Genomic DNA, 10536 nt, shown 5'->3' with positions numbered 1-10536 from the left:
ATCTACGATCAGAAGGTCCACTTATTGTCTTCCAGAGCTCTCAACTATATATTCATGGTCTTCATTCTTTGAATGGAGCTCAGCTGTGTCACCATATGACCCACCTGAGCCACCGTTCACTGAGTGAAGACCATGAAATGCAGTTGAAAGCTTGTAAGTGGACATTTTGTTACGTTAAATATTCATAAAGTATATACTCACTGATCTGAGCATATTATGGACAATAGGGGGAAACAATTAGTCCAATCATTGCTTCAGAAAGTTCATCAGATCAGCACCTATTGATAACATATACATATATATATATATATATATAAACTGGAAAAACAAAGTTCGGAAACTTGTGTTTGGTGGATTATTTCTCTGTTGTATCAATGCTAATGGTCATTGTATTGTACATGGTTGAAAGCCTGTTTATTTACCTTCACAATGATGTCACACTTGTAAGGATCATGTATTTGTGGGATGAGCAGCACAGCTGATTATGTGGGGAGTGCCCAAGAAACATTTGCCAAAATGCTCCGTCAATGGTGAACAGTGTATTCTCCTGTTGGTGTTGACTCTTGTTGTGAGTTGTTTGGTGGATGATTGAACTCTCTATCAGTAACAAGGAACAAACAAGACATATTGATTGATTGAATCCACCGTCAGGAGCCTCAGTAGAGGTGGAAGATCCATACGCAGCCACAACAGCCTGGCACCTCCTCCTCATGCTGGTCACCAACCTGGTCACACGTTGCTGTGGGATGGCGTTCCATTCCTCAACCAGGATTGGTTGCAGATCAGCTTGATCAGGTTGTGTTGGTCACTCTAACACGTACAGCACGCCCAAGCTGATCCAACATGTTGAATTGTGTTGAGGTGTGGACTCTTGGCAGGCCGTTCCATTCTCTCTCCTCCCACATTGTGGAGGTAGTCTGTGATAACCCTGGCTCTGTGGGGGTGAGCGTTGTTTCTTGGAGGATGAAGTTAGGTGCCAGATTGTGGAGATATGGGATCGCCACTGGCTGCAGAATCTCATCCTGATATCTCCCTGCATTGAGATGGCCTTCAATGATGACAAGCCTTGTTTTGCCAGTGAGGGAGATGCCCCCCCCCCACACCATGACACTGCCCCCACCAAAAGCTGTTACTCCATCGGTGCAACAATCAGCATAGCGTTCTCCACGTCGTCTCCATACTTTGACCTGCCATCCAACTTTGGCAGACAGAACCTGGACTCATCACTGAACATGACATTCCCCCACATGTTCAGGTTCCATTGTCTGTGTTGGAGACACCAGCGCCAACGGGCCTGACGGTGAAGGGCAGTCATTGCAGGCTTCCTGGTAGCCTTATGAGAATACACTGTTTACCGTTGGAAGAGCATTTTGGAACATTGTTCTTGGGCGCTCCCCACATAATCAGCTGTGCTGCTCATCCCACAAATGCATGATCCTTACAAGTTGGACATCATTGTGAAGGTCAATAAACAGGCTTTCCAACATGTAGAATACAATGACCATTAGCATTGTAACAACAGAGAAATAATCCACCAAACACAAGTTTAACTACTTTGTTTTTCCAGTATATATATATATATGTGCTAAATGTTCAAAGTTAAGTAAGGATTTGTCTCATTATGTGATAGATGTCACCTCACACTTTAGGAAACTGTTACAGGCATTTTTAACTCGGCTTATTGTTTAACATTTTTAGACTAAACATCAAAAATGAAAGTTGTAGCTGATGATATGCATCTAAGAGCAGAAAAGGATGAAATGAATCCTCTGAAAGAGCCTGATGGAAGAGACTCTAGACTAAAGATGATCCAACCTTGTCTAAATGTTCAGCGGTGTAATTAATCACAATGAAAAGGAAGAATTAGTTTTATTACAGCTGCTCTTATATATCTTATATATGCTCTGATATATGAGAACAAAAAGCTCCTGAAGCTGCTGTGAAACGTGTTACCATCAAATCAAACGGTTAGATCGTAGAGGTAACGGGGGATTTATGGGTTTTCATTTAAAAGAACAAAAGAGTAGTTGTGCATCTCTGTACTCACTGAGCAGCTCAGGGAATTGAACCTCTAACCCTGCCAGTGCCAGCGCCTTGCTGTCTGCCGGTGAACCCGCTGCCATCGCTGAAACCCCCCCTCAGGGAAATCTGAGCTGAGCTGACAGCGAGAGAGAGAGAGACTGCAAGAAGAAGGGAGAGAGAGAGAGAGAGAGACTGCAGGAAGGAGAGAGAGAGAGAGAGGAGAGAGAGAGAGAGAGAGACTGCAGGAAGGAGAGAGAGAGAGAGGAGAGAGAGAGAGAGAGAGACTGCAGGAAGGAGAGAGAGAGAGAGAGAGAGAGAGAGACTGCAGGAAGGAGAGAGAGAGAGAGAGAGAGAGAGACAGAAAGAGACTGCAGGGAGGAGAGAGAGAGAGAGAGAGAGAGAGAGACTCCAGGAAGGAGAGAGAGAGAGAGAGAGAGAGACAGAAAGAGACTGCAGGGAGGAGAGAGAGAGAGAGAGAGAGAGAGAGACTCCAGGAAGGAGAGAGAGAGAGAAAGAGAGAGAGAGACTGCAGGAAGGAGAGAGAGAGAGAGACAGAAAGAGACTGAAGGTATGAGAGAGAGAGAGAGAGAGAGAGAGAGAGACTGCAGGAAGGAGAGAGAGAGAGAGACAGAAAGAGATTGAAGGTAGGAGAGAGAGAGAGAGAGAGAGAGAGACAGAAAGAGACTCAAGGTATGAGAGAGAGAGAGAGAGAGAGAGAGAGACTGCAGGAAGGAGAGAGAGAGAGAGACAGAAAGAGACTGCAGGTAGGAGAGAGAGAGAGAGAGAGAGACTGCAGGAAGGAGAGAGAGAGAGACAGAAAGAGACTGAAGGTAGGAGAGAGAGAGAGAGACAGAAAGAGACTGCAGGAAGGAGAGAGAGAGAGAGAGAGAGACAGAAAGAGACTGCAGGAAGGAGAGAGAGAGACAGAAAGAGACTGCAGGAAGGAGAGAGAGAGAGACAGAAAGAGACTGAAGGTAGGAGAGAGAGAGACTGCAGGAAGGAGAGAGAGAGAGAGAGAGAGAGACTGCAGGAAGGAGAGAGAGAGAGAGAGAGAGAGACAGAGAGAGACTGCAGGTAGGAGAGAGAGAGAGAGAGAGAGAGAGAGAGACTGCAGGTAGGAGAGAGAGAGAGAGAGAGACAGAGAGAGACTGCAGGTAGGAGAGAGAGAGAGAGAGAGAGAGAGAGAGACTGCAGGTAGGAGAGAGAGAGAGAGAGAGACTGCAGGTAGGAGAGAGAGAGAGAGAGAGACAGAGAGAGACTGCAGGTAGGAGAGAGAGAGAGAGAGAGAGAGAGAGAGACTGCAGGTAGGAGAGAGAGAGAGAGAGATCAGGTCTGACACTCTTCTTCTCTACATGTGATGAAGCCTTTGAAACCTCCGTCATTGCTCCACCTTTAGTCTGATGTAAATGTGTAAATGTGTAAATGTGTAAATGTGTAAATGTGTAGATGTGTAGATGTGTAAATGTGTAGATGTGTAGATGTGTAGATGTGTAAATGTGTAGATGTGTAGATGTGTAGATGTGTAAATGTGTAGATGTGTAGATGTGTAGATGTGTAGATGTGTAAATGTGTAGATGTGTAAATGTGTAGATGTGTAGATGTGTAAATGTGTAAATGTGTAGATGTGTAGATGTGTAGATGTGTAAATGTGTAAATGTGTAGATGTGTAGATGTGTAGATGTGTAGATGTGTAAATGTGTAGATGTGTAGATGTGTAGATGTGTAGATGTGTAGATGTGTAAATGTGTAGATGTGTAAATGTGTAAATGTGTAGATGTGTAGATGTGTAAATGTGTAGATGTGTAAATGTGTAGATGTGTAGATGTGTAAATGTGTAAATGTGTAAATGTGTAGATGTGTAGATGTGTAAATGTGTAGATGTGTAGATGTGTAGATGTGTAAATGTGTAGATGTGTAGATGTGTAAATGTGTAAATGTGTAAATGCAGGTAGAGTGATAGTGATATGATCAGCTGGTCAGATCTCAGTCAGCTATAGATCTGTACAGTCATCGTCTTCTGAAGACTAAAGTCCACCCGGAGAGACCAGCAGCTGGTTCCAGGTGTTAATGATAAAACTACTTTTGCGTTGGGGTGCTCCATGTAAACTCTTAATGTGCGTTCCATTACCCATACTGCCAGAGTATTTAGTATACCAGAAACATACATATACATATACATACAGTATGTCAAAGGCAGGAGGTTCTACTACATCTACATGTTCTGACCCACAATCAGATATCAGAGCAAGAGGGTCAGAACTCAAGGTGCAGTGTTGTGAAGAAGTATTATCCCAATAGCATGCAAGGTGAATGCAACAGTACGCACTCTGTAAGGGAAGCTGCACTAGAAGATGAGATTTGTAATGTAGCCTCAGACTGAAGCTGCATGTGACCTTCAGAGGAGTCTGGAGGGCGGAGCTGAGTCATCAGGAAGATCCAGCTCACCTGGACTGATCCAACCTGAAACACACCTCTTGGTCCAGCTGTAGGAAGCACCTCTCACAACACCTCACTGGAGAAATCTAAAGTTCGTATCTCGATGTCTTGGAGTCTGTTTGGAACAAAACATCTTCTCATATTTAACATTACTGCAGCCGCCTGATGGAAGAACCAATCAAAGGTAACAACATGGAAACATGAAGAAGCCATAGCTGCTATATTCTGGGTCTGATTGTGATGAACCTTCAGAGGTTGAAGCATCTTGTTACTGGGACCAGTCTCCAGAATAGAGTAGTTAAAGTATTGAGTGTGTAATCAGTTCTTTCTTCTGGAGGTTGTTTGAACTCAAATGGACTTTTTATCTTCAACAGGAGGTCACTGAATGCTCTACGAGTTCCAGTTAGCATTTTAAATGAAGCGTGTCCAGAGAACAGCAGCACTGCAGATAGATGACTACTGACTGAACACCGTAGAACATCTCTGTCCGATAAAGACAAGATGAACTTGAGTTCAGATGAAAGATGAGATGATGTCATTGTTAACCTGAGATTGGACCAGAGGATGAAAAAAACATCCTCACTGGGTTGAACATTTACCAAAGAGTTCTTTGGTTCGTCTGAAAACTCTTTCTTTGAAGATATCTCTGAGATGAGCATAGACTACGTCTTCTTCTCTCAGGAAGGTTAATGCACCTTAAACTTCTCCTCTTTCATATCAAAGAACAGATATGTTCTCTTATCTGTTGAACTGGTGGTTCAACCTGAGTTTTATATTCGTCCAAGCCTTAAAGTGCTCAACTATCAATCACCTACATTGATTATGATGATAGACTAAATGAAGTTCAGGACGGGAACACTTTGATTTACTGTCCTTTCTACCCAGAAGGAGTCAGAATGAAACCTGCAGTTTGTCCTTGAGTGTTGACGCAGGTTTGTACTTGTTAACCTCAGTGACGTCTGCAGCTGCTGTCAACCAAGTTTCATCCCTCCAACATCCAAACGGAGCTTCTCCACAGCTGCTCATCCTAAATATAGCACAGCAAGGGATCCATACAAATCAATTGAATTGAATTGAATACTCTGAACTGATGCTCGTATTTACAGTATGTGTTCTTAACTGGCATGAACTCTTGAAAAGATCAGTTCCAGCTGCAGCTCCGACTCAAAGGGAACGAGCTGAACCTGTAGTTTATCATGTGAACTGCTTCCATGAGCTAACGTTTAGTAGAGATCACTTTACAGTCTCCTGTCGTGCACTTTGTCCAGCAAAAAGGTGAAACATCATTACAGAAGTCATGTATGCTCTCATAAAAATGATTTGTAGTTTAAAACATTTTGACAGCTCATTCCTACGAGTTCTTAATTTACACCGTCACCATGGTGCCCATCAGCCACGAGGTTAAACGTAGAGATTCTGTGTTGCCGGTCGGGGCATGTTGGCCCTCTGACACCTCACACCTGGACTTTGATGCTAATACTTTAGTATTTTTACTTGAGTAATATTTTGAATGCGGGACTTTTACTTGTAATTGAGTATTTTTATACTGTGGTATTACTACTTTTTCTTGCGTAAAAGATCTCAATACTTCTCCCACCACTGATCTTCTAAGTATTTAAGTGTCCCTGGAACCAGAAAACTTCAGTTCAAGTTCAGTTTGAATATTGACTAATAGATCCAGGAACCATTTAGTCTTTTTAAAGTGATTTGTGGTGAAACTGGTGCTTTCTAACAGCTCAGTGTGAACACACAGCCGGTGGTTGTGTGTGTCTCAGTGTGTAACTCTACTCTGTTGTACCTGTACAGCCTCCTCTATACTCAGCAGTCTGTAGTGGAACAGGATCTAATGAGTTGACCTGCTGTCTGTTCCTGCAGTGCAACAGACTGACGGAGGAGAGAGACGAGGCCGAGAGACAACTCAAACACATCAAGAGAGGTGAGTCCGGCTCCCTGCAGCCTCACACACACTAAGCAGTGTTTAAACTCACAGAACTTTATATATATATATATTTATATATTAATATATACTACCAATGAAATGGCTGGATTTCAGATGATTTTGTTATCAGAGGTTATTTTTTTGGGCTAAACTTGCTTTAAACTTCCATGAGCGTGACATGCAAAACAACATCTATTACATATCTATCCATCCTGGAAGAAGGATCCTCCTCTGTGGCTCTTTCTGAGGTTTCATCCTTTTCCAGTTGAGTTTTCAACAACAAAACTAGAACACTGCAAGGTAATAGCTGAGATCTTTGGACAAACTGACATCACTAAAAAGAAGTCATGATGAACCAACAGGTTGAAAACAAACTCCTGGTCGGACAAAAAGCCAGACGTGACCTAAACTGTCCGTTTGAAATGTCCAGCACAGTTTACAGACTTCTGGTTTCTACTTTGACCCGACCGTATTCCCTGTTTACATTTCAGGTGTGTTCACCTTCAGTTTGACCTCTAGATAAACTGGTTTGGACATTTAAACTGTTTGACTGCCCATCTTTTCAGTCGTGTTTCCAGATCTCAGCTGTTACTTTTCTGGTGATTACAAACTGATAAAGACGATGAAAACAAGACCCACGTTGGAGTAAACTGGAATTACCTAAATTAATTTCACCCCCCATCACACACACACAGAGTCTATCAGATCTCATGTTCCACAAAGCAGACTGACATCATCCCACCTACAATCAGACAGCTGACACCTTCCCCTCCTCCCCCTCTCCATTCACACCTTTTCTCCTCACCTCTGTCAACATGACATCACCGACACCTTGTCCTCTGAATGGGTGTGTTTAAGGGAGGAGGGTGTGCCTGTTTCCTTGACGACTGTCAGGTTAAGTTAGCCAACAGGAGGAGAGTTTCTCTTCTGATTATTAGCTGTTCTAGGAAGAAGGCTGATAACGCTGCAGCTCCTGGATTCTGTCATGACTATTCACACAGGTAAAATCATTTTATCACTACTGATCAGGTATCAGAGCTGGTGGAGGCTAGTTGTGTCAGATGTTTATGGTTAATGTGAGGAAACAAAAGAAGCTGCAGGGTGATAAATGAGTGACTGTGAGCATCATGTCTTTAGTAATGTGGAAACTGTTTAGTCATTATTGGATAGAGTTGATGTTTATGTGGCCACTTTGCAGAAGATGAGGAGGTCAGTGAGTTTAGTCACCTGTCTGTCTGTACTGTCCTGTATGAAAGGTAACTGGAGAAGTAGGCAGTCTCCACCTGAAGCTCAACTCGGTGTGACATTTCAGTCGCCTTTTACATCCTGAACTGTTTGAGACAGGAAGTTGAGAGAACGCATGCAGAGTGGCTGAACTTCTTCTTCTTAGATGTATGTGTTCAGTTAAACTGTCTTTCTGTTCTCAAGGATAACCTTTATGAGGGATAACCATATGTATAAAACGTGGCAGTGACATGAATTAGCTCTTCCACAACCCAGAACCAACGCTTACAGAAGAAAACATTTGTAATTAGGGTGGTCATAGTAACCAGTCATTTTGATAGTCATATCCTGATCCAACCGGTTTAGGGTTTACAATCAAATGAGGAATATGTTGTATGAAGTTTCTGTAGACTGGCTTTTCAGAGTTGTGACATGTATGTTGAAGCACTGCCAACTGTTCTAATCTTCACGACCTGGGGATGGCAATGGTTCATCAATCTACCAGTTTGGTTCGGAGTGTAATATAATAATATGGATTACCATTTGATTTGATGCAGACATTCATGTTCCACAGAAGATGTATCCTTAAACCTGTGGTGACTTTTCTTCTAGCGCCATCATGACGTCTTCATTGGTGGTTCTGAGTGAAATTTCTCAACAACTATTGACTGAATCGCCATGGCCATGTTCAGACATTCATGTTCTCCTCAGGATGAATTCTAATCACTTTGGTGATCTGCTAACTTTTCATTTAGATTTCTATTAGTCTAATACTACTATTAGTCTAATACTTTGGTTTATGACTAACTCAGGATATCAGCAGGCTAACACTCACACAGCCAGCTAAGATGGTGAACATGTCAAACATTATACCTGCTTAGCATCAGCATGTTAGCATTGTGAGCATGTTAGCATGCTGACGTTAGCATTTAGCTTAAAGCACCACTACGCCTAAATCCAGTCTCAAAGAGCCACTAGCGTGGTTTTAGAGTCTTCTTCTTGTTCAATCATGTCCTTGCTTCTTGTCTCCATTAACCATCACATATCACAGTCCAGTCTTCACTGGATTATGTTTATATTAGACGATACAGATTTACAGTACGTCCGCTGTCATTCTCTGCTAATGGAGGAAGTATTGTCTTGCCACTATACAGAATGCAATTAGGTTTGGCTAACGGTCTGTTCTGTCAGCATTGTTCAGTGGGGCTGATTTAAAGACGCACTGGAGACATGGGCATTTAGATTTTTTCAGATATAGCATGTGAAGTTGGGTGTAAAACAAGAAGCCTTTTGGATTGTTGGGAGCTCTTGTAGGTTTTTTGTTCTGCTTACGAGCTGACAATCAGAATCTGCATGTCTCAGATTGTTCAGATATGTTGAAGTGATGTAGATTGTAGGGTCATTTTCTGCTTCTCTTTGACAGTTGAAAGTGAAATGAAAGATGAAAAACGGGACGATAAGCCTTTTGGTTGGACTCAAACCCAACATTTGTTGTCAGAAACATGTCAAAAACTTGTCTGCAATAGCAAAACTGGACCTAAAGTCTTAAGCAGAAATGCTGATGCTCCTTTTCACCGCGGTCCCGTCATGTCGTACGTTCAGTCTTTCATTCATTCACTCATTTATTCATCCACTGCCTCTCCCCAGAGAACACAGCAGTTGCTCTTGTCATGTTATTCCCATGAATTATTAAAACCTCCTGCCATGAATTATTCAGCAGCAGAAAATGTGGGAAGGATGAGTGTGTGTGTGTGTTAGGGGGGGGGGGCTGACTCTTTATCTATTGTGGTCCTTCAAAAGGCCGTTCTACCTGCTACTCCATATCTGATGGCCACATTTTAATGGATTTAATGAGGGAGACTTTGCTCGCCGGCAGGTACTCGATTTCAGGCTTGTTTGAATCTCAAAGGCCAGACTGAGCGAGTTGAGCACAGAGCAACTGACTATAAAACAGTGAAAACATGACCTGACCCGAGACTCACCGTTAGATAATACACTCGCCTCGATGATGGACGCTCATGATCGCGCTGCATTTAATCCGTGATGCATCTGGGTGTCTGAGAGATCAGATGATTGATGACAGTGGTTGGTCCTGAGTTAAATAATTACACATATTGGTACAGACATTCATAGTCACCAGAGGATGAATCCTGATGGCCTTGGTGATTTCTTCCAACCGCTTAGACAACTTTCCACTTGTCCAACATTTTATGTCATAAGACCTCGAAAACAACAACTCCTCATAACTAAATAACAAAAAAAGCCAATTTGTCAATGCCTTCCTTCTTATTCCATCCACCCCAAAGTCCTTCTTGAGACGTCACCCTACTTCTGCCTTTGCCACTGACAGAGTAATACCCTTTTTCCGCCAAAATCAGCGCGTATAAGCAGGTTTTTTTAACGCTATACCACTAAACATGGACAAAAGACTCCTTTGACAATGCCAGTAGATGAGTATACCTTTCTGTCTTTATCTGGTCTGTCACGTTCAACGTCACAAACGCGTCAGAAAACAGGGTTAGTAAACAGTGGAAAGCAACATGGAGGCCAGTGAAAATGTTAAGGTGGTTACTTCTGTTTTATGTCAGTTACTTAAATAATGAGCTTAATGTTCACAACATCAAATATCAGCTGGTTCCAGATTCTCAAATGAGAGGATTTGCTGTAAATTCCAATAAATATTGGATATCTTTGGGACTGTTGGTCAGACAGAAAATAAAATTCAACTTTTTCCCATAGTCTAGTGTTAAAAAAGTTAACAAAAATCACAAAACATCGCATTATCGAATTGCAATACGTGTAGAATTGTAATACTTAAAAATCACAATACATATCGAATCAGCACCCAAGTATCGTGATAGTATTGAATCGGGAGATAGGTGAATCAACCAAGGCCTGATAAATACCCGTGACTA

At 42.3% G+C, this 10536-nt stretch overlaps 1 protein-coding gene across 6 annotated transcripts in view; it reads left to right on the top strand.

The window, feature by feature from the left end:
- shtn3 (shootin 3) overlaps nt 1-10536 on the top strand; it is a 51995-nt gene that overhangs the window by 2012 nt on the left and 39447 nt on the right. For 4 of the 6 annotated variants that reach the window (XM_037780839.1, XM_037780837.1, XM_037780838.1 and 1 more), the window contains exon 2: nt 6334-6394. In XM_037780839.1, coding sequence (XP_037636767.1) covers nt 6334-6394 — 61 coding nt within the window. Of the gene's footprint in view, nt 1-3873; nt 4643-4671; nt 5144-6333; nt 6395-10536 lie in introns of those variants that run through there. The other 2 variants (XM_037780840.1, XM_037780841.1) reach the window with 2 other exon arrangements.

The sequence above is a fragment of the Sebastes umbrosus genome, chromosome 9 (genome assembly GCF_015220745.1).
Source record: "Sebastes umbrosus isolate fSebUmb1 chromosome 9, fSebUmb1.pri, whole genome shotgun sequence".
NCBI classification, from domain to species: Eukaryota; Metazoa; Chordata; class Actinopteri; order Perciformes; family Sebastidae; genus Sebastes; species Sebastes umbrosus.
The sequence above is the reverse complement of the archived record's forward strand: the minus strand, read 5'-3'. Positions and strand labels throughout refer to the sequence as shown.